Raw genomic sequence first — 27,527 nt, forward strand, 5'->3', positions numbered from 1 at the left:
GCTTTGTGCTCGAGAGAGAGAGAGAGAGAGAGAGAGAGAGAGAGAGAGAGAGAGAGAGAGAGAGAGAGAGAGAGAGAGAGAGAGAGAGGGTGCAATCGAGTGAGCCTTGCATTAAATGAGGACAGAAGATTCATTTTTGAGAGAAAGGAAAGAGGAAGGGAGAGAGAGGAATGCACACACACACACACACACACGCCTAACCTGCTCAGCACAGGGAAGTAAAGCCAGATTTTGAGAAGGGCAGTGAGGGAGAGCAGCTAATCAACGACAGCAGCACGCAGAGGGCAGGGAGGGGTTAACATCCTCATAGTTAATCAATAGCGAGAGTGAAAAACATGTGAGAGCAGGGAGCAGAATGAGTTCATGAGAGACAGACAGAGACAGAGAGACAGAGAGACAGGGACAGAGAGGGAGCGAGAAAGAGGGAGAGACGCAGAGAGACAGAGAGAGACGGGGGAGATAGAGAAAGAGACAGGGACAGAGACAGAGAGAGAGAAACAGGGACAGAGAGAGAGAGAGAGGGAGAAACAGAGAGAGGGAGATCGAGTGGACCTCATGGTAAATCAGTAAGAGAGGAGAAGGGGCTGGAGAGTGAGAGGTGGGAGAGATACCTGTACTGAGGGGGGTGTGTTCCAGAGAGACTGAGAGTTAAGAAGGGACAGGAAGATTGGAGCCGTTAGTGCGAGGCACAGGAGTCTGGAGGGAGGGAGAGAGGCAGCGTGGAAGGGAGTAGGGGAGCAGCGCTCAGCGGCAGCTCAGAGAACGAGAGAGAGAGAGAGAAGAAGGAGGCGTGTGCAGGTAGCTTTCTGTGCTACCGCCTCCACTTGTGTCAGAGATGGTGGGATTCTTGTCGTTCATTCGGAATTTCTCGTGCAGCTGCTACTTCTTGTGGGCACTCCTGCGCAAGTTTTCCACTTCCAGGTAAACACGTGATGTCACTTCCTTTTTGTTTAATCGAGGAGTCTGCTTGAGTCTGGTTGGGTGAGCAGTATCAGGGTCTTTAAACCTGCAAAGACAAACTGCTCTTACAAGACAGCGAGGAATGTCAATTTAAGGTCTCAAAAATGATCTTGTTACCTAGACACACCAGCTGGCAGTAAAAGCTGGAGTGGTTGAAACGGCTGTGCAAGGGGAGTCTGATTTTTCTGTTGGTTTGTATCGAGTGTGCCTCTGTAGCCCAGCGTTCAACCTGTTTTCTCGCTGTTTGTCTGTGCCTGGCTTTGAGATGGCCAGGAGTATCCGAACTCCCAGGTCAAGCCGAACTGACTGCACTGCACAGGCATTGTGTTGCGTTAAGGTTGAAAGGGCACAGGGTAGAAAAATGTCTAAGTTAGGAGGTTGTTAATGAGTTACGAAGCCAGTCAAATTTCAAGTTTACTTCTACAGGTGTTCAAATGTTTAGCCATTCAGTAAACATTTAAACTGAGCTGAGAAGGGTCTGTGATCACCGCCTAGTGGACGAAGTCAGATTGCACTTTACAACTATCCAATATGAACTATGATGTCGTGTATAATAATAACGCTGCTAGAATCCAATATGAACTAGGATGCCGTGTATAATAATAACACTGCTAGAATACAATATGAACTAGGATGCCGTGTATAATAATAACACTGCTAGAATCCAATATGAACTAGGATGCCGTGTATAATAATAACACTGCTAGAATCCAATATGAACTAGGATGCCGTGTATAATAATAACACTGCTAGAATCCAATATGAACTAGGATGCCGTGTATAATAATAACACTGCTAGAATCCAATATGAACTAGGATGCCGTGTATAATAATAACACTGCTAGAATACTGAACTAGGATGCCGTGTATAATAATAACACTGCACAATATGAACTAGGATGCCGTGTATAATACAATATGAACTAGGATGCCTGCTAGAATCCAATATGAACTAGGATGTGTATAATAATAACACTGCTAGAATAATGAACTAGGATGCCGTGTATAATAATAACACTGCTAGAATCCAATATGAACTAGGATGCCGTGTATAATAATAACACTGCTAGAATACAATATGAACTAGGATGCCGTGTATAATAATAACACTGTGAATCCAATATGAACTAGGATGCCGTGTATAATAATAACACTGCTAGAATCCAATATGAACTAGGATGCCGTGTATAATAATAACGCTGCTAGAATACAATATGAACTAGGATGCCGTGTATAATAATAACGCTGCTAGAATCCAATATGAACTAGGATGCCGTGTATAATAATAACACTGCTAGAATCCAATATGAACTAGGATGCCGTGTATAATAATAACACTGCTAGAATACAATATGAACTAGGATGCTGTGTATAATAATAACACTGCTAGAACAATATGAACTAGGATGCCGTGTATAATAATAACACTGCTAGAATCCAATATGAACTAGGATGCCGTGTATAATAATAACACTGCTAGAATACAATATGAACTAGGATGCCGTGTATAATAATAACACTGCTAGAATCCAATATGAACTAGGATGCCGTGTATAATAATAACACTGCTAGAATACAATATGAACTAGGATGCCGTGTATAATAATAACACTGCTAGAATCCAATATGAACTAGGATGCCGTGTATAATAATAACACTGCTAGAATACAATATGAACTAGGATGCCGTGTATAATAATAACGCTGCTAGAATCCAATATGAACTAGGATGCCGTGTATAATAATAACGCTGCTAGAATCCAATATGAACTAGGATGCCGTGTATAATAATAACACTGCTAGAATACAATATGAACTAGGATGCCGTGTATAATAATAACACTGCTAGAATACAATATGAACTAGGACGTGTATAATAATACTGCTAGAATCCAATATGCTAGGATGCCGTGTATAATAATAACGCTGCTAGAATACAATATGAACTAGGATGCCGTGTATAATAATAACACTGCTAGAATACAATATGAACTAGGATGCTGTGTATAATAATAACACTGCAATATGAACTAGGATGTATAATAATAACCTGCTAGAATAATATGAACTAGGATGCCGTGTATAATAATAACACTGCTAGAATCCAATATGAACTAGGATGCCGTGTATAATAATAACACTGCTAGAATACAATATGAACTAGGATGCCGTGTATAATAATAACGCTGCTAGAATCCAATATGAACTAGGATGCAGCCAGTTAGGATTACAGGGAGTTATATCTACAGTGCATGGCAGTGCAGTAGTGCAAGGATAGTGAACATCCTTAGTTGAGATGACTGTGGGATTCCACTCCTCTTCGATGCAGATCAACATTCCTCCAAGGGAATGCCAGCAAGCCAGTCTGTCTGCTTCATTTCTTTGTTCAATAGGTCACACTTTGAAAGAATGCAGTAAAACAAGACTCTCCGTGCTGCAGCACTCACTCAACTGTGCTGCATCAATCGCCATATATACAGAGCGCTCCTGCACTGAGAGTCACGCGGCAGCCCTGACTCAGTGTTTATACAGAGCGCTCCTGCACTGAGAGTCACGCGGCAGCCCTGACTCAGTGTTTATACAGAGCGCTCCTGCACTGAGAGTCACGCGGCAGCCCTGACTCAGTGTTTATACAGAGCGCTCCTGCACTGAGAGTCACGCGGCAGCCCTGACTCAGTGTTTATACAGAGCGCTCCTGCACTGAGAGTCACGCGGCAGCCCTGACTCAGTGTTTATACAGAGCGCTCCTGCACTGAGAGTCACGCGGCAGCCCTGACTCAGTGTTTATACAGAGCGCTCCTGCACTGAGAGTCACGCGGCAGCCCTGACTCAGTGTTTATACAGAGCGCTCCTGCACTGAGAGTCACGCGGCAGCCCTGACTCAGTGTTTATACAGAGCGCTCCTGCACTGAGAGTCAAGCGGCAGCCCTGACTCAGTGTTTATACAGAGCGCTCCTGCACTGAGAGTCACGCGGCAGCCCTGACTCAGTGTTTATACAGAGCGCTCCTGCACTGAGAGTCACGGGGCAGCCCTGACTCAGTGTTTATACAGAGCGCTCCTGCACTGAGAGTCACGTGGCAGCCCTGACTCAGTGTTTATACAGAGCGCTCCTGCACTGAGAGTCACGTGGCAGCCCTGACTCAGTGTTTATACAGAGCGCTCCTGCACTGAGAGTCACGCGGCAGCCCTGACTCAATGTTTATACAGAGCGCTCCTGCACTGAGAGTCACGCGGCAGCCCTGACTCAGTGTTTATACAGAGCGCTCGCCAGCAAGCAGGGGCTGTGAATAATGCAACACAGTGGCAGATTCACAGCAGACCTCGCCTTTATCGTTGTAAATATTTTAATACTTTTTTAATATACAGGGGAAATCATTTACTGAGGGAAGCAAATATCAATCTGACTGTGTCACCGTGGCAACAGCCTCCTCCCTCTCCCCATACATACCCATAGCAACACAGCATGCACTGTCGCTAAGCAACCTGCTTCCCACAGCTCAGCTGAGCAGAGGGGGGGGGGGGGGGGGGAGAGAGAGAGAGAGAGAGAGAGAGAGAGGGGGAGGAAGGTTTTATAAAATAATAAATCATACATAACAACCTAATAAATAAACAGCTGATAGTTTGATTTGATTATTTATTGTTGCAACAACGTTGGCAAAATTCCCTTTTAGTTCTGTTTTTACCTTATATTATTTCTGACTTAAATCTCTGACTATCTCCCTCCAGGGGGGGGGGGGGGGGCAGATAGAATAGAATACGAGGGGGGAGAGAGGGGGGGGGGGGGTCTAAATGAGACGCACTGGTCCATTATGAGAAGTGTAATGTTTTAATTCTAATTCCAATAACAATGATATTGTATAAAACCAGATCGAACCACCCCACTGTAACCTGGAGCCGGGAGGCAGAGAAATACAGCCCACTGCAGCTTTCGAAATCGTGTGTGCGTGGGTTTGTGTGTGTGTGTGTGTGTGAGTGTGTGTGTGTGTGTGTGTGTGTGTGTGTGTGTGTGTGTGTGTGTGTGTGTGTGTGTGTGTGTGTGATGCTGTCCTGTAGCTAATCCTGTTACACAAGTACCCTATTACATACACACCTACTGGATTATAGTGTCATTCAATATTACAAACAGACAGTAGGCAGAGAATGAGAGGAGAGAGAGAGAGGAGAAACAAAGAAGGGGAGGGGGGAGCTGAAATGCAAACACGTGAGAGAGCGAGAAGGAGAGCGCGCTAGCAGAGAAAAACAGACAGAGAAAGAGAGAGAAATACACACAACACAGATTGGGAAAGACAGGGAGAAAAACACAAGAGAGAGAGGGAGAGAGAGAAGATCCTTCTGCCTGAGTCACGCAGCGAGAGACGGATGGAGAGAGCGAGCGAGTGTGCGGGGGTGCGTGTTGAGGTGACAACAACTCCTCCATACTGGGATTACAGCTCTGATCCTCTGCACTGCAGAATCGACTGCTTTCCAACTGGGAGCCAACTGGGAACCAACTGGGGAGCCTATTGACCAGCACTGGGCTGCCAAACTGGGACTGGGAGCCTGTACTGGGGCTAGACTGGTTTGTGACTGCATTTTTTGTGACTGCATTTTCTACTTATTGGACAATACAATGCTAAACTTGGGCAGTAGCAGTTCTCTGGAAAACAAGATTGTGTTTGTAATGACAAAAGCTCTCCTGGGACTATACAGCACTGTAGTGGGAGCACTGACTGGTTTCACTGGCATTTGACTTGTCGTCGTTTTTGAAAAATGCGGGATTCTGTTTAGCAGATCTGTTGACCTGTAGGGGTATACTGGTTTTACTGGTGTAAAGCTGGCAGTTCTGTTATTTTTATCCCTTAGTTTGCCTACTGTTAGAGATAACAGCGTCAGTAACCAAAGGACACCCAGTTCTGAATGTAGGTTTCTTTGTGGCTTTTTAAGAGAAATATTCTTGAAATCTTGAGAGCTTCAACTCATGATCATAGCAACCCCATTAATAACACAAAGATCAAAAGTAACACCCTTGTGAACATCTCTGAACCACCACTGCTGCTAAATATGTATATCTATATATTATATTATATATATATATATAAACAATATTACTTGTCGACTTAATACAATTTGAGACTGTCATGCGCTTTCGTGATTTTTTTGTCGCGACACTAAACTATGAATTCATTTTTTTTTAATAATAATAATAATAATAATCATAGTAATAATTGAAGGATATGCTGTTGAAGACACGCTGATTACTGCCAGCACAGTAGATGGAAATGTAGCGTGTGGTAAAAGCAGCCGGTCAGATTGGCACCAGTCTGCTGGCAGCGGGAATATTAACCAGCATTATTCATAATCATACATCTGATCGAAATCATATTCCATTCAGGGCATCTGCGATGACGTCAGCTTCTGTACACTTCTGTAATGTTTGAGCAAACAGACAGGTCATGCAATAATAATAATAATAATAATAATAATAATAATAATAATAATAATAATAATAGTTTTTTTATGCTATGGACCTCAATGGGTGTTTAATAAAGAAATACATTCATACATGTATTTATAATCTCATTCAACAAAGAGATATGGAAGGAATAAGAAAGGATTGTTGTTGCCGTGACGATTGCGATCCACACTGAGGCTAGCCTGAGTGACGTCTGGGATTGTCAAGCGGAGAAGGACGAGAAAAACATGAAGACAGCTTCATTTTACTTATTTATTTATTTATTTATTTAAATTCTGATGTGACGGACGCCACCGAGAATCCCCAAAATATCTGCGAGTCTGCTTCCCTCTATGAAACATCACGATGTGGTGCCTGAGATGTGCATCGGAAAACACTCGCAGCTACCTTCATCACAGGCTCACACACTGGTAAGAGCTTCCTCCTCCTCTCCCTGCTGCTGCTGCTCCTGCAGATGCATCTGTGCATGAAGGATCCTGAGCGACTCGAATCAAACAGGCTTGCTGTTCACCACTTTCAATATCCTTACAAGTGAAAAGACACGGCCGTGCCAGGTTTCGTTATAACTATTATTAGGATCAGTCATTCAGCAGGGGGGTGAACTCTGCATCATCAACAGCTGCTGCTGCTGCAGAGTCCCTTCCAATAGGACCTCGTGTGTTTGACGTCTCGTCCGAAGGACGGAGCACAAGGAGGTGAAGTGACTCGCTCGGGGCCTCACGCAGGGAGTCAGCGGCCGAGCTGGGATTTGAACCCCTTGGTGTCGAGCCCCTTTCTGTAACGGCTGGACCCGCACACCTCCTGCTTGCACGGCTGCTCCACAGCGGGGTCCCAGTTCATGCTTTGAAGCTGCTGGCTTCTCTACAGCTCTGGACAAAAGTTTTGCGGCACCTAGAATTCTCGGATTGAGACATAATTTTATATATATATATATATATATATACATACATACGCATATGTGTGAACATAATTTAGATCTTTTATATCCAGTAATCAAAGAAACTACAAAGTTATATCGCCCGAGTCCACTGGAAGCCATGACAGCAACACAGTAGCATTTCATGATAGATTTCGAAATGTCACATTTATTAATTAAGGAAAAACTCCAACGCTCTGGCGTGTAATTCAACACGTCACATTATTCGGCAGCTTTGATTCCACTTCACGAAGCACAATTTGCTCATTCTGTAGGGGGGGTGATGCAGAGCCTTTGGCCACAGCTGTACCTTCGATACACTGTGTTTCTGTCCTGTTGGTTTCTGCCCTGGCTTTGAGTTTGTGTGGGAGCAGGTCTTCTAGTTATTATTATTAGCAGTAGAGGTATTTGTCTACCCATTATATGTTATGAGAATCCAGGCTGGGTGGTATTGTACCGGGACTGAGTAACTTTCAAAGGCGTGAATAATTAGAACCACAAACATGGAGCCCATGTGATTGGGTGTCTGTGGGTGCTGCCATCTTGATTGTAGTTTTTCAGTTCCTGCATCGCTTTGCATTGCTGTGGATTGTCATTGAGCATCAATATCAGGGTCTAGTGATCAATATCAGAGTCTAGTGCTGTATAATATAAAGACATTTCAGAGGACTGGATCTCATCAATATCAGGGTCTAGTGCTGTATATTATATTTCAGAGATCTCATTATCAGGGTCTAGGGCTGGGTCTCATCAATATCAGGGTCTAGCTGCATTTCAGTATATCAATATCAGGGTCTAGTGCTGTATATTATAAAGACATTTCAGAGGGCTGGATCTCATCAATATCAGGGTCTAGCGCTGTATATTATAAAGACATTTCAGAGGGCTGGATCTCATCAATATCAGGGTCTAGTGCTGTATATTATAAAGACATTTCAGAGGGCTGGATCTCATCAATATCAGGGTCTAGCGCTGTATATTATAAAGACATTTCAGAGGGCTGGATCTCATCAATATCAGGGTCTAGTGCTGTATATTATAAAGACATTTCAGAGGGCTGTGTCTCATCAATATCAGGGTCTAGTGCTGTATATTATAAAGACATTTCAGAGGGCTGGATCTCATCAATATCAGGGTCTAGTGCTGTATATTATAAAGACATTTCAGAGGGCTGGATCTCATCAATATCAGGGTCTAGTGCTGTATATTATAAAGACATTTCAGAGGGCTGGATCTCATCAATATCAGAGTCTAGTGCTGTATAATATAAAGACATTTCAGAGGACTGGATCTCATCAATATCAGGGTCTAGTGCTGTATATTATAAAGACATTTCAGAGGGCTGGATCTCATCAATATCAGGGTCTAGTGCTGTATATTATAAAGACATTTCAGAGGGCTGTGTCTCATCAATATCAGGGTCTAGTGCTGTATATTATAAAGACATTTCAGAGGGCTGGATCTCATCAATATCAGGGTCTAGTGCTGTATATTATAAAGACATTTCAGAGGGCTGGATCTCATCAATATCAGGGTCTAGTGCTGTATATTATAAAGACATTTCAGAGGGCTGGATCTCATCAATATCAGGGTCTAGCGCTGTATATTATAAAGACATTTCAGAGGGCTGGATCTCATCAATATCAGGGTCTAGTGCTGTATATTATAAAGACATTTCAGAGGGCTGTGTCTCATCAATATCAGGGTCTAGTGCTGTATATTATAAAGACATTTCAGAGGGCTGGATCTCATCAATATCAGGGTCTAGTGCTGTATATTATAAAGACATTTCAGAGGGCTGGATCTCATCAATATCAGGGTCTAGCGCTGTATATTATAAAGACATTTCAGAGGGCTGGATCTCATCAATATCAGGGTCTAGTGCTGTATATTATAAAGACATTTCAGAGGGCTGTGTCTCATCAATATCAGGGTCTAGTGCTGTATATTATAAAGACATTTCAGAGGGCTGTGTCTCATCAATATCAGGGTCTAGTGCTGTATATTATAAAGACATTTCAGAGGGCTGTGTCTCATCAATATCAGGGTCTAGTGCTGTATATTATAAAGACATTTCAGAGGGCTGGATCTCATCAATATCAGGGTCTAGTGCTGTATATTATAAAGACATTTCAGAGGGCTGGATCTCATCAATATCAGGGTCTAGTGCTGTATATTATAAAGACATTTCAGAGGGCTGGATCTCATCAATATCAGGGTCTAGTGCTGTATATTATAAAGACATTTCAGAGGGCTGGATCTCATCAATATCAGGGTCTAGCGCTGTATATTATAAAGACATTTCAGAGGGCTGGATCTCATCAATATCAGGGTCTAGTGCTGTATATTATAAAGACATTTCAGAGGGCTGTGTCTCATCAATATCAGGGTCTAGTGCTGTATATTATAAAGACATTTCAGAGGGCTGGATCTCATCAATATCAGGGTCTAGTGCTGTATATTATAAAGACATTTCAGAGGGCTGGATCTCATCAATATCAGGGTCTAGCGCTGTATATTATAAAGACATTTCAGAGGGCTGGATCTCATCAATATCAGGGTCTAGCGCTGTATATTATAAAGACATTTCAGAGGGCTGTGTCTCATCAATATCAGGGTCTAGTGCTGTATATTATAAAGACATTTCAGAGGGCTGTGTCTCATCAATATCAGGGTCTAGTGCTGTATATTATAAAGACATTTCAGAGGGCTGGATCTCATCAATATCAGGGTCTAGTGCTGTATATTATAAAGACATTTCAGAGGGCTGGATCTCATCAATATCAGGGTCTAGTGCTGTATATTATAAAGACATTTCAGAGGGCTGGATCTCATCAATATCAGGGTCTAGTGCTGTATATTATAAAGACATTTCAGAGGGCTGGATCTCATCAATATCAGGGTCTAGCGCTGTATATTATAAAGACATTTCAGAGGGCTGTGTCTCATCACTATCAGGGTCTAGTGCTGTATATTATAAAGACATTTCAGAGGGCTGGATCTCATCAATATCAGGGTCTAGTGCTGTATATTATAAAGACATTTCAGAGGGCTGGATCTCATCAATATCAGGGTCTAGTGCTGTATAATATAAAGACATTTCAGAGGGCTGGATCTCATCAATATCAGGGTCTAGCGCTGTATATTATAAAGACATTTCAGAGGGCTGTGTCTCATCACTATCAGGGTCTAGTGCTGTATATTATAAAGACATTTCAGAGGGCTGTGTCTCATCAATATCAGGGTCTAGTGCTGTATATTATAAAGACATTTCAGAGGGCTCGATCTCATCAATATCAGGGTCTAGTGCTGTGTATTATGAGAGGGTTGTCAATGTGTCAGTGTGTGTGTTATTGGCAGAGTGATGATCATCCCTCAATGAGAGAAGAATGAATTCATTAACCTGCACTGTCTCTTCACAATGAGAGGCAATGACAAAGCATACAAACAGACACACACACAGACACACAGACACACAGACACACACACACACACACACACAGACAACAGCACTACAATGGCAATGCAATCTGTATTATGTTGAGGGGCAATGGTAGCACAAGTATAGGGCAGCAGCAATGGGACGAGGCTGGTAGAACGGGACCACAGCGTGCTCACTATACCTAACTAACTATGCTTTAGCCTCGTCGTATAACAGAAATGAATGCATGTTTGCTGTAGCATGTTGATTCTTTATTTCATTGGTTATAAAGCCCTGGTGGGTACAGGAGATCCTGTGTGGGTTTCTTCTCACAGTGTCATACTTCAGTTCACATTAATTTCCTGTGTCAGGGATCTCCGCTCAGGGTTTGTCACAAGGCCAGTGCAGTGTCACCAGTGCTCTCCCTCGATCTCTCTGCCTCTCTCTTCACCTGTCCTCTCTCTTTCTGTCTCTCTTTCTCCCTCTTTCTCTATCTGTCTCGTTCTCCCCCTCTCTATCTCTCTCTGTCTCTCTCTTCACCTGTCCTCAATCTCTCTGCCTTTCTCTTCACCTGTCCTCTCTCTCTCTGTCTCTCTGTCTCCCTCTCTCTCTGTCTCTCTTTCTCCCTCTCTCTCCGTCTGTCTCGTTCTCCCCCTCTCTATCTCTCTGTCGCTCTCTTCACCTGTCCTCTCTCTCTGTCTATCTTTCTCCCCCTCTCTCTGTCTCCCTCTCTCTCTCTGTCTCTCTTTCTCCCTCCCTCTCTGTCTGTCTCGTTCTCCCCCTCTCTATCTCTCTCTGTCACTCTCTTCACCTGTCCTCTATCTCTCTGTCTATCTCTTTCTCCCCCTCTCTAGCTCTCTGTCTCTCTTTCTCCCTCTCTCCCTCTATCTCTCTCACTCTCTGTACCTCTGCAGTAGTGACAGTTCCTCTCGAGACAGGCTGGCAGGTGTGGCCAGTCATTCTTGTTTGTTGCTATTTTTTGTGTGTTTTTCAAACGAGAGTCTAGGACTGGAACATGACGGCTCCTCCCTCTCTCCCTCCCTCCCTCCCTCAATCCCTCTCTTTCACTTTGCTGATTTTCCAAACAGTGAGAGGAAGCTGAGATTTAGGCTGTGCTGCCAACTTGGGGACTGAGAGAGACAGGAAGACAGATTAAAAGAAGTGTATGTATATAGATATAGATATACTGTTAGAGGCAAACGTTGAGGAGAGAGAGAGAGAGAGAGAGAGAGAGAGAGAGAGAGAGAGAGAGAGAGAGAGAAAGAGAAAGAGGAGAGAGAGAGTGCCGGACTGAGAGTGCTACTGTCACAGTCCAAGAGTAAAGGAAGAAAATATTGGACTGTAAGAGAGAGGGAACGAGAAAAGGAGAAGGGGAGGAAGGAGAGAGAAGGAGAGAGCAGGAGAGGGAAAGAGAAAAGGAAAGGGAGAGGGCGAGGGAGAAGGAGGAAGGAAGGTCTGTGGTTCAGTAATTAGTATTAGCCAGGCTTCTTGTCGAGGCCTGTTGTGTTTGTTGGTAGTTACTGCTCTCTCTCTCTCTCTCTCTCTCTCTCTCTCTCTCTCTCTCTCTCTCTCTCTCTCTCTCTCTCTCTCTCTCCCTGTGCTTCTGGCTGCAGAAGCATTGTGTTTCTCACGGTGGAGAGAGTGAGAGAGGAGGAAAGAGAATTGTGTTTCTAGTTATTGCTTGTTTAGCTGCTCGGAGGCGGAGGGAGGGAGTTGGAGGGGCAGGGGAGCGCTGTCTCGAGGGGGTGCAGGTATTTCACACAGGGACAGAGATTTCTGTGCTGTGAGAGAGAGAGAGTGAGGGACAGACAGACACACAGACAGGCAGGCAGGCAGACAGACAGACAGACACACAGACAGGCAGGCAGGCAGGCAGACAGACAGACAGGCAGACAGGCAGAGCGCTCCCTGTGTTATGCGTTGTTCTTGAACCTCTGTGTGATGGCACTGCTGTTCTGGAGAAGCAAGCCTCCCTCCCGCGCTCATCTCTACATGTGAGTGAGACCAGTACACTGCCTTATCAAGATGCATTCCTCATCTGCATGGATTACAGATCAATACGTGATAGTGGATCAGTGATGCTCAAGTATTGCTCAGTAATCGAATAGATACTGGATTACAAGTCAAGGTGCAATGCTTGTCAGTGGGCTGTTGGATTGTACTGATCAATAGCTTATCGGTACTGGATCAATGCACACGTCCTTCCAAGGCTAACCAATGGCTTTGTTTCTTCGATCTGTAGCCCTTTCTCAGTCGAAGATGGTTCCTGTGTTGAGAATGAATTTGTTGCCTTGTATTTGGGATTTGCATGAGGGGCTGTCTGAGGCTTGTGAGGCTTGTGGTGCTTCCTTTTACATAATCGGTTCAAATTATCAAGCTTCCCCTCACAAAAGCACCCATAGTGAAAACACAGCAAAGTGCTTCATTACACTGTGCCGTGCTTTTACTGGGGGACACTTTTATAGGGTTAGTTTACCCTATTTATTAATATTTATTATTTATTAATAAATATTAATATTTATTAATATGCTTTACCAGACCTCTCTGTGCTTTACAATGCTTCCCTATGCTTTACCAGACCTCTCTGTGCTTTACAATGCTTCACTATGCTTTACCAGACCTCTCTGTGCTTTACAATGCTTCCCTATGCTTTACCAGACCTCTCTGTGCTTTACAATGCTTCCCTATGCTTTACCAGACCTCTCTGTGCTTTACAATGCTTCCCTATGCTTTACCAGACCTCTCTGTGCTTTACAGTGCTCTATGCTGTGCTTTACAATGCTTCCCTATGCTTTACCAGACCTCTCTGTGCTTTACAATGCTTCCCTGTGCTTTACCAGACCTCTCTGTGCTTTACAATGCTTCCCTATGCTTTACCAGACTCTCTCTGCTTTGCAATGCATGCTTTACCAGACCTCTCTGTGCTTACAATGCTTCCCTATGCTTTACCAGACCTCTCTGTGCTTTACAATGCTTCCCTATGCTTTACCAGACCTCTCTGTGCTTTACAATGCTTCCCTATGCTTTACCAGACCTCTCTGTGCTTTACAATGCTTCCCTATGCTTTACCAGACCTCTCTGCTTTACAATGCTTCCCAATGCTTTACCAGACCTCTCTGTGCTTTACAATATGCTTTACCAGACCTCTCTGTGCTTTACAGTGCTTTCTTATGCTTTACCAGACCTCTCTGTGCTTTACAATGCTTCCCCATGCTTTACCAGACCTCTCTGTGCTTTACAATGCTTCCCTATGCTTTACCAGACCTCTCTGTGCTTTACAATGCTTCCCTGTGCTTTACCAGACCTCTCTGTGCTTTACAATGCTTCCCTATGCTTTACCAGTCCTCTCTGTGCTTTATCACAGTTTGCTGTGCTTTTACTGTGGGACACTTTTATAAGGCATGTGCTTGAAATATATTTCTACTTCCAATTCCAAAGAAAATATGCAGAAAGACCCAACGAGATGAAAGGATCCAGTGCAAGCTGCAGACTCATTTAATCTCAGCGTGAGAATTTCTCACACGTCAGAACTCAACCCTCACCCCTCTGGTGTCTTGTGTGTGTGTGAGTCTCTATTTAAAAAGCTCTTTTTGCAAGAGTGTGAAATAAGGGGTTTGGAAATCCATTGCGCCAGCAATATTAGCTGAAGAAAGTGGATTGAAAGGGCTGTAAAATGAAAAGTATAATAATTATAATAATAATAATAATAATAATAATAATAATAGTGTTTTTTATAAATTAAAGGTTGTGCTCGTGAAACTGCTTTTTGTTTTACAAATTAAAAATTGTACAGTTTCTACTAGAAGTCTTTCTCATTGTCTTCAACACTAAAAAATAAATTTAATGGCAAACATTTTGTTTCTTTTAGTGTTTCTGTTGAAGACACTGAGAAAGACTTCTCGTGGAAAACGTAAAGTTTGTTTAAAAATTAAACCAACGGTCATGTCATTCATTCGATGTTTCGCACTAAAAGAAAAGATCAGGTCCTTCATATTAATCCTGTCTTCTCTCCTCTTGTCTCTGTGTCCTGCTGGTCTGTCTGTCCACCTGTCTGTCTGTCTTTCTGTGCCGCAGTGTGGAGGGGGAGCCACAGAACACAGAGACGGGCACCTTCTCGGACAGCCCGTGCAGCCAGACCCCCTTCCGAGCTGATCGCTATGACAACAGCCCTCCCGTGCCCCCCCACCCGCAACAGCACCACCATCACCACCACCACCCCCCTCCACAGCCACCCCCTCCCGCCAGCGTGACCTGGGCACAGCGCACCCGGCACCAGCCGGCCAGCCTGGCCCTGCGCAAGCAACAGGAAGAGGACAACAAGCGGCCCAAAGCAATGTCTGACAGCTATGAGCTCTCCACTGACCTGCAGGACAAGAAGGTGAGGAGAGAGGGGAGGGGAGCTTGTGCAGTCCTCTCTGTGCTTCACAATGTTTCCCTGTGCTTTACCAGACCTGTCTGTGCTTTACAATGCTTCCCTGTGCTTTACCAGACCTCTCTGTGCTTTACAATGCTTCCCCTATGCTTTACCAGACCTCTCTGTGCTTTGCAATGCTTCCCTATGCTTTACCAGACCTCTCTGTGCTTTACAATGCTTCCCTATGCTTTACCAGACCTCTCTGTGCTTTACAATGCTTCCCTATGCTTTACCAGACCTCTCTGTGTTTACAATGCTTCCCTATGCTTTACCAGCCCTCTCTGTGTTTACAATGCTTCCCTATGCTTTACCAGACCTCTCTGTGCTTTACAATGCTTCCCTATGCTTTACCAGACCTGTCTCTGTGCTTTACAATGCTTTACAATGCTTCCCTATGCTTTACCAGACCTCTCTGTGTTTACAATGCTTCCCTATGCTTTACCAGACCTCTCTGTGCTTTACAATGCTTCCCTGTGCTTTACCAGACCTCTCTGTGCTTTACAATGCTTCCCTATGCTTTACCAGACCTCTCTGTGCTTTGCAATGCTTCCCTGTGCTTTCCCAGTCCTCTCTGTGCTGTTACTGTAAGACCCCCTCCTCCTGTCCCCAGGTTGAGATGCTGGAGCGCAAGTACGGCGGGTACTTCCTGAGCCGGCGAGCGGCTCGCACGATCCAGACGGCATTCCGGCAGTACCGCATGAACAAGAACTTCCAGCGCCTGCGCAGCTCCGCCTCCGAGAGCCGCATGTCGCGACGCATCATCCTGTCAAACATGCGGCTGCAGTACTCCTTCGAGGGGCAGGGGCAGGGGCACGGGCAGGGGCAGGGGCAATACCCTTCCAGCAACCTCTCTGCAGCGGGAGCCGCGGACATGCAGCACCCTGACAGCCCTGCGGGGGGAGCCAGCACAGAGTACAGGAACGACATGTCCGATCTGGAGGACAGCTTCTCCAAGCAGGTCGAACTTTATTGAATTGAATTGAATTAAATTTGATTTGATTTGATTTTATTATTCCTGCATAGGGGGATATGTAGTGCACTGTGTGACACACTTTCCATGTTTGTGCGTGTCTCACTCTGTCTCTCTCTCTGTGTGTCTCACTGTGTCTCTCTGTCTGTGTGTGTCTCACTCTGTCTGTGTGTCTAATTCTGTCTTGCTGTCTCACTCCCACTCTGAGTCTTTCTCTTTCTGTCCCTCCTTTCACTGTGTCTCTCTCTCTGAGTATCTCAGTCCCTGTTCACTCTCACTCTCTGTCTCTCCCAGGTGAAGTCCCTGGCAGACTCTATCGATGATGCGCTCACCTGTCGCCCCTCTCACACAGACCCCCGAGAGACAGGGGGAGGAGAGGGGGAAGGATTCGGAGTGGAGGAGGAGGAAGAAGAGGAGGAGGAAGAGGAGGAGGAAGAGGAAGGCGTGGGAGCGGAACGGGTCTGGGGGGGGACCCCGACCTCCCGGAGCAGACAGCAGCAGCAGCAGCACGAGGACAGCACTGCCACCTCGTACAGCGACGTGACTCTCTACATGGAGGATGGGCTACCCTCCTCCCCCCTCTCCCTGGACCGGGCCCCCAGCAGCACGGACACCGAGTACTGGGGGCCGGGGGGCGGAGGAGGAGGGGGGGGGTGCAGGGAGGACAGCCGGGAGACGGAGGGGAGCCGCAGGAGCACGCCCTGTACAGAGTGCCGGGACTACAGGCTCCGAGGGGCGCACCTGCCCCTGCTGACCATCGAGCCCCCCAGCGACAGCTCAGTGGACATGAGTGACCGCTCCGACCGGGGCTCCCTCAGCCGGCAGCTGGGCTACGAACCGGAGACGACCGGGGGAGGGTCCCCGCAGGGCACCCTGAAACACAGGCAGGGCCCGCAGGGGCAAACCAGGGCCAGCGGGGGGCGGTCTCACCACCCCAACCACTCCTCCCACCACTCCCACCACTCTCACCAGCACCAGTACCCTGACCCCCCAGCCATCCTGCCCGGGCTCCCTGCTCTCCCAGTGATGCCTGTGCTGCCCCCCTCTGGGGGAGCCGGGCCCAACAACGGGGGGGGCGGCCCGGTTTTGAACAACGTGAACAACGTGACGGCCACCAGCAGCGAGGCCTGCTGCTCTGACGGAGACAACGACTCCCTGAACAGCACCACCAACTCCAACGAGACCATCAACTGCAGCTCGGGATCCTCGTCCCGGGACAGCCTGCGCGAGCCCCTGCCCCCCCTGGGCAAGCAGACCTACCAGCGGGAGAGCCGGCACAGCTGGGACTCACCGGCATTCAATAACGACGTGGTGCAGAGGAGACAGTACAGGATCGGACTGAACCTCTTCAACAAGTGAGCGTGTGACAGCGTGTGCGTCTGTCACCCGCTCTCTGTCTCTCCCACTCTCTGTCTCTCTCTGTCTCTCTCACCCTCTCACTCTCTCTGTCTCTCTCCGTAGGAAGCCTGAGAAGGGGATCCAGTACCTGATCGAGCGTGGTTTTGTGTCGGACACGCCCGTGGGAATCGCTCACTTCATCCTGGAGAGGAAGGGGCTGAGCAGGCAAATGATAGGAGAGTTCCTGGGGAACCGGCAAAAACAGTTCAACAAGGACGTGCTGGAGTGAGTGAGAGAGGAGAGGAGAGAAGAGGAGGGGGGAGAGGGAGAGGGGAGGAGGAGAGGAGGAGGGGAGAGAGAGGGGAGGGGAGAGGAGAGGAGAGGAGAGGAGAGAGAGAAGAGAGGGGAGAGGAGGAGAGGAGAGGAGAGGGGAGGGGAGTGAGAGGAGAGGAGAGGAGAGGAGAGGAGAGGAGAGGAGAGAGGAGAGGAGAGGGGAGAGAGAGAAGAGAAAGAGGGAAGGAGAGGAGACCTATTTCTCCCCGATGACCTCCTCCTTCTCCTTCTAGGCGTCTCTCCCCTGCCTCCTCTCCTCTCCTCTCCCCCTACTCTGTCCTCTTGATATCCCCTTTCCAACCTCTGTATACCTTCCTCCTCTCGCCTCTCTCCGCTCCCGTTACTCATTGAATGATCTCCTCTCCATGGTACCAACTCTACCTAGGTGATTCTCCCTGCGAAGGGTGTGAAGAGAGAAGTAGTAAGTGTCAAAGAATCTCCTACCATAGGAGAGTTTTTCTTTCCCTTCTTCTCTTCTTCTTTCTTCTTCCTAATTAATGTAGTAAGTCCATTCAGCATACCTTTTCTCTCCAAGCGCCCTCTCAAATAGAAATAGGAGTTGAACACTGTCATCATCATCAACTCCTGCTGCAGAGTCTCTTCCAATAGGACCTCGTTTGTTTGACCTCTCGTCCGAAGGACGCAGCACAAGGAGGTTCAGACTCAGTCGTTTCAGTGTCTCACACACTGATTCTCGCTAAATCACCAAGACTGCCTCTCGACTCATCTCTCCTAACTGCCTCCTTCCCCCCCTCTCTCTCCTCTCAGCTGTGTTGTGGATGAGATGGATTTCTCTGGGATGGATCTGGACGATGCTCTCAGGAAATTTCAGGCTCAGATCAAAGTCCAGGGGGAGGCACAGAAAGTGGAGCGACTCATTGAGGCTTTCAGGTCAGTCTGTCTGTCTGTGTGTCTGTCTGTCTGCCTGTCTGTCTGCCTGCCTGTCTGTGGGTGTGTCTGTCTCTCACTATTTCTCTCTCACAGCACAAAGCAAACCCTAAATCTGCCACGGTACCATCTGAAATACCTGCACCCCCCGACACAGCACTCCCCTCCATTCATGGCTTTGCTAGTCATTTAATAATAAGACATACCCTTGTGTGTGACCCTGTGGATTGTATTGTGTGTTCTCTCCTCAGTGATACTGTGTGTGTGTGACCCTGTGGATTGTATTGTGTGTTCTCTCCTCAGTGATACTGTGTGTGTGTGACCCTGTGGATTGTATTGTGTGTTCTCTCCTCAGTGATACTGTGTGTGTGTGACCCTGTGGATTGTATTGTGTGTTCTCTCCTCAGTCAGCGATACTGTGTGTGTAACCCCGCGCTCATCAGGCAGTTCCAGAACCCCGATACGATCTTCATCCTGGCCTTCGCCATCATCCTCCTCAACACTGACATGTACAGCCCCAGCGTCAAGGCTGAGAGGAAGATGAAGCTTGACGACTTCATCAAGAACCTGAGAGGTGAGGAGCTCAGGGTTAACACTCGTTCTCACACTCTGTCACACGCACACCCTCTCCTCTCTCCTCCCTCTCTCTCACCCTTTCTCCTCTCTCAGGGGTCGACAACGGCCAGGATATTCCTCGTGACCTGCTGCTGGGTATTTACCAGCGCATTCAGAAGTGGGAGCTGCGCACCAACGATGACCACGTGTCTCAAGTGCAGGCGGTAGAGAGAGTCATCGTGGGAAAGAAGCCGGTGAGACGAAGGAAGAGAAGGCTGCAGCCCCCAGCCTCCCTCACCGGTACCGCTGGGTTTGCATTCAGACTCTCGGACTGTTTTCTTCTCTCTTTCTCTCTCTCAGGTCCTGTCTCTCCCTCACCGTCGTCTGGTGTGCTGCTGTCAGCTGTACGAGGTGCCCGACCCCAACCGACCCCAGAGGACAGGGGTGCACCAGAGAGAGGTGTTCCTGTTCAACGACCTGCTCGTGGTGAGGGGGGCACTGCAGTACAGTACACTTCAATACAGTACAATACAGTAGTGGTGTCCTGGTACTTCATGTCTGTCCCCCTCTCGTGGTGAGAGATGTCATGTTGCAGAAGTACCCCCGCAATTACCTATAAGGTACACTGTATGTCGATGACTGCCATACATGGACAGTATCATGTACAATATGGGATGTTCTACAGTGCAATACAGTCAGTACAATGCAATACAGTGCAATACAGTACAGTGCAATACAGTACAGTACAATACAATACAATACACTGCAATACAATACAATACAGTACAATACAGTACAGTACAGTACAGTACACTGCAATACAATACAGTATAGTACAGCACAATACAATAAAGTACAGTACACTTCAATACAATACAGTACAATACAGTGCAATACAGTACACTGCAATACAATACAGTATAGTACAGCACAATACAATACAGTACAGTACACTTCAATACAATACAATACAATACAGTGCAATACAGTACACTGCAATACAATTCAATACAGTACACTACAATACAATACAGTACAGTGCAATACAGTACAGTACACTTCAATACAATAGTACGGATACACAGTGTCCGAGTCTACCGTCGTATGCCACTGTGAAAAACTAGGCAAAGCTGGATTCACCAGTCCAACGTACCGAGGACTTGATGTATTCATGTTACCTGGGGTGACAGTATCGTTATGTTTATGTCATGTCGTCCTTTCAATGTCATGTACATGTACAGTCCAATACTTTTATGTTCTGTCAACAGTTATGTCATGTCATGCAATACAGTACAACTTCGATGTCAGTTCAATGTCATGTCAATGTGACATGGTCAATACAGTACAGTACAATGCTCACAATACAGTCAAATACAGTACCGTCATGTCGTAAATACAGTACACCCACAATAAAGTAATGTCACAGTCACACATGATGCATAAGAATCAGTACAGGTACTCGCAGTATAGCGCAGTACATGTACACGTTGTCATTACGTCTGCGTCAGCGTACATACGTGCGTCACACTGCGCATAGCGCTCGCTCAGCATGTCACAGCATAGCGCTCACAGTCATGTCGCGTATGTCGTTGCAGTCATGTCATATCTCGTCATGCACAGTACAGTGCATGTCATACGTTTTTGTTCATGTCGGGGTCAGAGCACCGGTCTCGTCATGTCACGCCGTACAGTGTCACGGAGCAGTACGTGCGTCACAGAGTACAGTGCAGAGCAGTACAGTGCAGTGCAGTGCAGTATAGCGCAGTACAGTGCAGTGCAGTACAGTGCAGTGCAGTGCAGTGCAGTGCAGTGCAGTACAGTGCAGTGCAGTACAGTGCAGTACAGTACAGTGCAGTACAGTGCAGTACAGTGCAGAGCAGTACAGCGCAGTACAGTGCAGTACAGCGCAGTACAGTGCAGAGCAGTACAGTGCAGTACAGTGCAGAGCAGTGCAGTGCAGTACAGTACAGTGCAGTACAGTGCAGTGCAGTACAGTGCAGTACAGTACAGTACAGTGCAGTACAGTACAGTGCAGAGCAGTGCAGTACAGTGCAGAGCAGTACAGTACAGTGCAGTGCAGTGCAGTGCAGTACAGTGCAGAGCAGTACAGTGCAGTGCAGTGCAGAGCAGTACAGCGCAGTACAGTGCAGTACAGCGCAGTACAGTGCAGAGCAGTACAGTGCAGTGCAGTGCAGTGCAGTACAGTACAGTGCAGTACAGTGCAGTGCAGTACAGTGCAGTGCAGTACAGTGCAGTACAGTGCAGTACAGTGCAGTATAGTACAGTACAGTGCAGTACAGTACAGTGCAGAGCAGTGCAGTACAGTGCAGAGCAGTGCAGTTGTGGGGTTGCCGATCATGTTGTAAGACATGGCGCTCTGTGTTCTGCTTCTGCGCTGCTGTCTGAACGCTCTCCTGTATTTCAGGTGACGAAGATTTTCCAGAAGAAGAAGACCTCGGTGACGTACAGCTTCCGACAGTCCTTCCCATTGGTGGAGATGCAGGTCCACCTGTTCCAAAACTCCTGTAAGAATTCGTGTGGGGCTGTCTCCCCAGAGTCCCAGTGCTGATGAAACTGAGTCCCTCCGGCCTCTCTGCACTGTACACAGGAGACTGGCTGTTCATTGCATTTCCTTATCCCCTCTCTCTCCCCACACTGCCCTCCCAGTATCAGTGCCTAGTGTATGAGTCTAACCCCCCTCTCTCTCCCCACACTACCCTCCCAGTATCAGTGCCTAGTGTATGAGTCTAACCCCCCCCTCTCTCTCCCCACACTGCCCTCCCAGTATCAGTGCATAGTGTACGAGTCTAACCCCCCTCTCTCTCCCCACACTACCCTCCCAGTATCAGTGCATAGTGTATGAGTCTAACCCCCCTCTCTCTCCCCACACTACCCTCCCAGTATCAGTGCATAGTGTATGAGTCTAACCCCCCTCTCTCTCCCCACACTGCCCTCCCAGTATCAGTGCCTAGTGTATGAGTCTAACCCCCCTCTCTCTCCCCACACTACCCTCCCAGTATCAGTGCATAGTGTATGAGTCTAACCCCCCTCTCTCTCCCCACACTACCCTCCCAGTATCAGTGCCTAGTGTATGAGTCTAACCCCCCCCCTCTCTCTCCCCACACTGCCCTCCCAGTATCAGTGCCTAGTGTATGAGTCTAACCCCCACCCCCCTCTCTCCCCACACTACCCTCCCAGTATCAGTGCTTAGTGTATGAGTCTAATTGTGCTGTACTGTGCTGTACTGTATTGTACTGAATTGTATTGTACTGTGTGGGTCTCTAACCCCCTCTCCCCCCCGTCTCTCCCCAGACTACGCTCACGGTATCAGGCTCACCTCCTCCATCCCAGGGGGGGAGAGGAAGGTCCTGATCATCTTCAACGCTCCCAGCCAGCAGGACCGCACCCGCTTCTCCAGCGACCTGAGAGAGAGCGCGGCCGAGGTGCAGGAGATGGAGAAGTACAGAGTGGAGTGTGAGTGCACTGGGAGGACTGGGAACACTGGGAGCGACAGAGACAGACAGACAGATCATACAAACAGACAGACAGACACAGTCAGTGCTCTCTGATGATGATGATGATGATGTCAGTGTGTTCTCCCTCCAATCACAGCCGAGCTGGAGAAGCAGAAGGGAGTGATGCGTCCCAGTCTGACAGGGGCGGGGCCTGTGCTGGGGGGCGGGGTCAAGAACAACGAGACGGTGAACGGAACCCTGAGCCGGCCCAGTCTGGATGACAGCTACACCACAGGGGAGGGGCTTAAGCGCACTGCGTTGAGCTCCTCCCTCAGGGACCTATCAGAGACAGGTAAGAGCAAAAGTGGGCGGAGTCTGTTTTCACATTGGAAACACACACACACACACACACACACACACAGAGACAACTTTCTCTTCTTGTTGATAAAAAATTCAAATATAGGACAGCTGTACTGTATGAAAATATTATTATGTACAATATTCATAGCCTCTCACTTTCCCTCTGGCTCCACCTTGTGGCCTTTGAGGGTTACTGCAGCAGAGAACACAACGCTGGGCAAAAACGCAGGATATCAAACAAAATGTGAGATTACATGATCTAGTAATCTCTCATTAAATCTTAAACTAGAAGGGAAATGTCTGGGGGGTCATCTTTGATCCTGATCTACCATTTGAGACTCTTTGATCCTGATCTACCATTTGAGACTCATATTAGGTAAGTTGCAAAAGTATCTTGAGAAATATTTGGACCAGTTATCTGATGCCGAGAGGCTGGCATGCCTTTGTTTCTTCTAGAATTGGTTACTGTAGTGCACTTCTCTGTGGTGTCCCAAAACGTTCAGATTTCGTGGTTAACTCATAAAGCCCCGAATGGATTCGCACCGCGTTATTTCCAGGAGGTCCTGACCCGGTATCTTCCAAACCGCTCTCCGAGATCACAGGATGCGGGGCTGCTGGTTATTCCGAGGGTCAACAAAATCAACACGGGACGAGGGAGGGGCGTTTTCTCGTAGAGCTCCTAAATTATGGAATAGGGAAGAAAGTAGTTCCATCAAGGACCCTGGCGGGACCCTCACAGTTTGTTCAGTTTTAGAATAATGAAACGTACTTTTTATAAAACAGCTTCTCAATCTTACTTTGAATAGTTTTAATGAAATTACTTTCACATTTTATATATATATATATATATATATATATATTATATATATATAGATATATATATATATATATAATTATAAATGCGTTTTAATTATGTGTGTGAGGTGCCTGGGGACCTTTATACAAGCGTTTGGTGTTGTGATACTGAATCAGAAGCACTATTTTAATGTAATAAATAAACAGATAACTAAATACACTTGTTACCCTAGCTGCAGGGTTCGTTTAACTGTCGCAGTTATTCCCGGTTTAGTTTTTTTTGTTTTTTTGGTATTTTTTGCATTAAGGAATTATCAATTTATTTTTTTCTGAAAGTGACTCTACAACAGACGAAGTTTCTCAGCTGAACTTGATTGACTTTCGCTGCAATGCCAGTGTTGTTTTGTTTCAAAACTAAAGATCGCCCACTAAGCTCTGCCCGTTCTAGTGAGCTGTAGTTTAACTGCATGCTGTAGCGTGCTGCAGCCCCTCGGTTCGCTGCTTGGGTCTGGCGTCGCTAGGCAGCTGTGTGTATTCATACTGGCGTCGCTAGGCAGCTGTGTGTATTCATACTGGCGTCGCTAGGCAGCTGTGTGTATTCATACTGGCGTCGCTAGGCAGCTGTGTGTATTCATTCTGGCGTCGCTAGGCAGCTGTGTGTATTCATTCTGGCGTCGCTAGGCAGCTGTGTGTATTCATTCTGGCGTCGCTAGGCAGCTGTGTGTATTCATACTGGCGTCGCTAGGCAGCTGTGTGTATTCATTCTGGCGTCGTTAGGCAGCTGTGTGTATTCATACTGGCGTCGCTAGGCAGCTGTGTGTATTCATACTGGCGTCGCTAGGCAGCTGTGTGTATTCATACTGGCGTCGCTAGGCAGCTGTGTGTATTCATACTGGCGTCGCTAGGCAGCTGTGTGTATTCATACTGGCGTCGCTAGGCAGCTGTGTGTATTCATACTGGCGTCGCTAGGCAGCTGTGTGTATTCATACTGGCGTCGCTAGGCAGCTGTGTGTATTCATACTGGCGTCGCTAGGCAGCTGTGTGTATTCATACTGGCGTCGCTAGGCAGCTGTGTGTATTCATACTGGCGTCGCTAGGCAGCTGTGTGTATTCATACTGGCGTCGCTAGGCAGCTGTGTGTATTCATACTGGCGTCGCTAGGCAGCTGTGTGTATTCATACTGGCGTCGCTAGGCAGCTGTGTGTATTCATACTGGCGTCGCTAGGCAGCTGTGTGTATTCATACTGGCGTCGCTAGGCAGCTGTGTGTATTCATTCTGGCGTCGTTAGGCAGCTGTGTGTATTCATTCTGGCGTCGTTAGGCAGCTGTGTGTATTCATACTGGCGTCGCTAGGCAGCTGTGTGTATTCATACTGGCGTCGCTAGGCAGCTGTGTGTATTCATTCTGGCGTCGCTAGGCAGCTGTGTGTATTCATTCTGGCGTCGTTAGGCAGCTGTGTGTATTCATACTGGCGTCGCTAGGCAGCTGTGTGTATTCATACTGGCGTCGCTAGGCAGCTGTGTGTATTCATTCTGGCGTCGCTAGGCAGCTGTGTGTATTCATACTGGCGTCGCTAGGCAGCTGTGTGTATTCATACTGGCGTCGCTAGGCAGCTGTGTGTATTCATACTGGCGTCGCTAGGCAGCTGTGTGTATTCATACTGGCGTCGCTAGGCAGCTGTGTGTATTCATACTGGCGTCGTTAGGCAGCTGTGTGTATTCATTCTGGCGTCGCTAGGCAGCTGTGTGTATTCATTCTGGCGTCGTTAGGCAGCTGTGTGTATTCATACTGGCGTCGCTAGGCAGCTGTGTGTATTCATACTGGCGTCGCTAGGCCCTGTGTGTATTCATACTGGCGTCGCTAGGCAGCTGTGTGTATTCATACTGGCGTCGCTAGGCAGCTGTGTGTATTCATACTGGCGTCGCTAGGCAGCTGTGTGTATTCATACTGGCGTCGCTAGGCAGCTGTGTGTATTCATTCTGGCGTCGCTAGGCAGCTGTGTGTATTCATTCTGGCGTCGTTAGGCAGCTGTGTGTATTCATTCTGGCGTCGTTAGGCACCTGTGTGTATTCATTCTGGCGTCGTTAGGCAGCTGTGTGTATTCATTCTGGCGTCGTTAGGCAGCTGTGTGTATTCATACTGGCGTCGCTAGGCAGCTGTGTGTATTCATACTGGCGTCGCTAGGCAGCTGTGTGTATTCATACTGGCGTCGCTAGGCAGCTGTGTGTATTCATACTGCCGTCGCTAGGCAGCTGTGTGTATTCATACTGGCGTCGCTAGGCAGCTGTGTGTATTCATACTGGCAGGACAGGGAGCTCCAGTACAGAATACAGATTCACGCTCCTCTCTGTGATTGGCCCGTGTGTGAGGCCCCGCCCTAATGTTCCTCTCCCCTGATTGGGCACAGGCAAGCGAGGCCGCAGGAACAGCGTGGGATCACTGGACAGCACCATTGAAGTAAGTGGGGGGGGTCTGTGTCCTCCTCCCCCGGCATGCAGTGTCGCGTGGTTCCTCCCTGTGTGTTTATTTGAGCTGTGGTTGGTTTTCAGTGCTGTCTCAGGGTCATGCAGCCCCGTGTATTCATATTGCTTTGCATGATTGCTCCTGCATGGACAGCAAGCTGGTTGTGAATGCAGTAACGCCTCAGCGCCTGTAGAGGGCGGCACCGTGCTTGTGCAGTTCTGTGTAAAAGACCAGGAAAGCAATCTTGACGAGCTAGGAAAGTCGAGCATGATCATTTATAACAGAGCTGTCCAAACTGTTTTATACAGCTCTGGCCAATAGCTTTGCATCATCACCCTGCAGAATGAACACATTTTGCTTCATGAAGCAGAATGAAACCTGCAGGATAATGATAGACAGCCCTGCTCTGGAACTCCCTCCCAGGACTCCACTTCACACTTCCAGTGGGGGTCTCCCACCCCTCTGTTCAGGGGCGCTGATCCTGTCGGGGTCTCCCACCCCTCTGTTCAGGGGCCTTCTTCCAGTCAGGGTCTCCTACCCCTCTGTTCAGGGGCGCTCATCCTGTCAGGGTCTCCCGCCCCTCTGTTCAGGGGCGCTCATCCTGTCAGGGTCTCCCGCCCCTCTGTTCAGGGGCGCTCATCCTGTCAGGGTCTCCCGCCCCTCTGTTCAGGGGCGCTCATCCTGTCAGGGTCTCCCGCCCCTCTGTTCAGGGGCGCTCATCCTGTCGGGGTCTCCTGCCCCACTGTTCAGGGGTGCTCTTGTTTTAAGGGGACTCGGCAGTGCGTGGATTGACAGCAGCACAATTTGACAATTAGAAGAAACTGGGCTGTGCTTGATCTGATACTGAATGCAAATGTAAATGTGTTTTTAACCCTGTTTCTGTCTCTCTCTCTCTCCCCGTCTCCCCTCCCTTCCCTTTCTCTTCCTTGCCCCTCCCCTCTCCCCTCTTTTCTCTCCTCCCCTCTCCCCCTTCCCCCTCCCATCCTCTCCCCTCTCCTCCTCTCTCCCCTCCCCTCCCGTCTCCACTCCCCTCCCCTCTCTCTTCTCTCAGGGCTCCATTATTAGCAGCCCTCACCCTCACCACCAGCGGTTCCTGCCGCCCCACCACCCCCCGCCGGGCCCCACGGGGAGCTGCTTCTCTCCCCCTGACGAGTACCGCCTACATCGGCCCCTCCCGAGTGGCGGGTCGCCTGCCCAGCACCATCGC

At 47.7% G+C, this 27,527-nt stretch overlaps 1 protein-coding gene across 1 annotated transcript; it reads left to right on the forward strand.

Moving 5' to 3' along the window:
• Nucleotides 1-506: 506 nt before the first annotated feature.
• LOC121305505 (IQ motif and SEC7 domain-containing protein 2-like) lies at nucleotides 507-27,486 on the forward strand. The gene is made up of 13 exons (XM_041237145.1): nucleotides 507-921; nucleotides 14,824-15,127; nucleotides 15,774-16,121; nucleotides 16,428-17,488; nucleotides 17,595-17,756; nucleotides 18,573-18,695; nucleotides 19,100-19,266; nucleotides 19,362-19,501; nucleotides 19,608-19,733; nucleotides 21,673-21,772; nucleotides 22,560-22,721; nucleotides 22,860-23,054; nucleotides 27,372-27,486. Exons 1-13 carry the CDS (start codon nucleotides 836-838, stop codon nucleotides 27,383-27,385), a joined length of 2,988 nt encoding a protein of 995 aa, XP_041093079.1. The 5' UTR covers nucleotides 507-835; the 3' UTR covers nucleotides 27,386-27,486.
• Nucleotides 27,487-27,527: the final 41 nt, after the last annotated feature.

Source organism: Polyodon spathula, chromosome 43, assembly GCF_017654505.1.
Source record: "Polyodon spathula isolate WHYD16114869_AA chromosome 43, ASM1765450v1, whole genome shotgun sequence".
Classification (NCBI taxonomy): domain Eukaryota; kingdom Metazoa; phylum Chordata; class Actinopteri; order Acipenseriformes; family Polyodontidae; genus Polyodon; species Polyodon spathula.

Excerpts from the sequence above, each read along its gene's own strand:
- LOC121305505 (XM_041237145.1), top strand. The coding sequence starts at position 836 with ATGGTGGGATTCTTGTCGTTCATTCGGAATTTCTCGTGCAGCTGCTAC. Across the intron at positions 17,757-18,572 it reads TTCAACAAGGACGTGCTGGA|CTGTGTTGTGGATGAGATGG; the intron begins GTGAGTGAGAGA and ends CTCTCCTCTCAG. Across the intron at positions 18,696-19,099 it reads CGACTCATTGAGGCTTTCAG|TCAGCGATACTGTGTGTGTA; the intron begins GTCAGTCTGTCT and ends TTCTCTCCTCAG.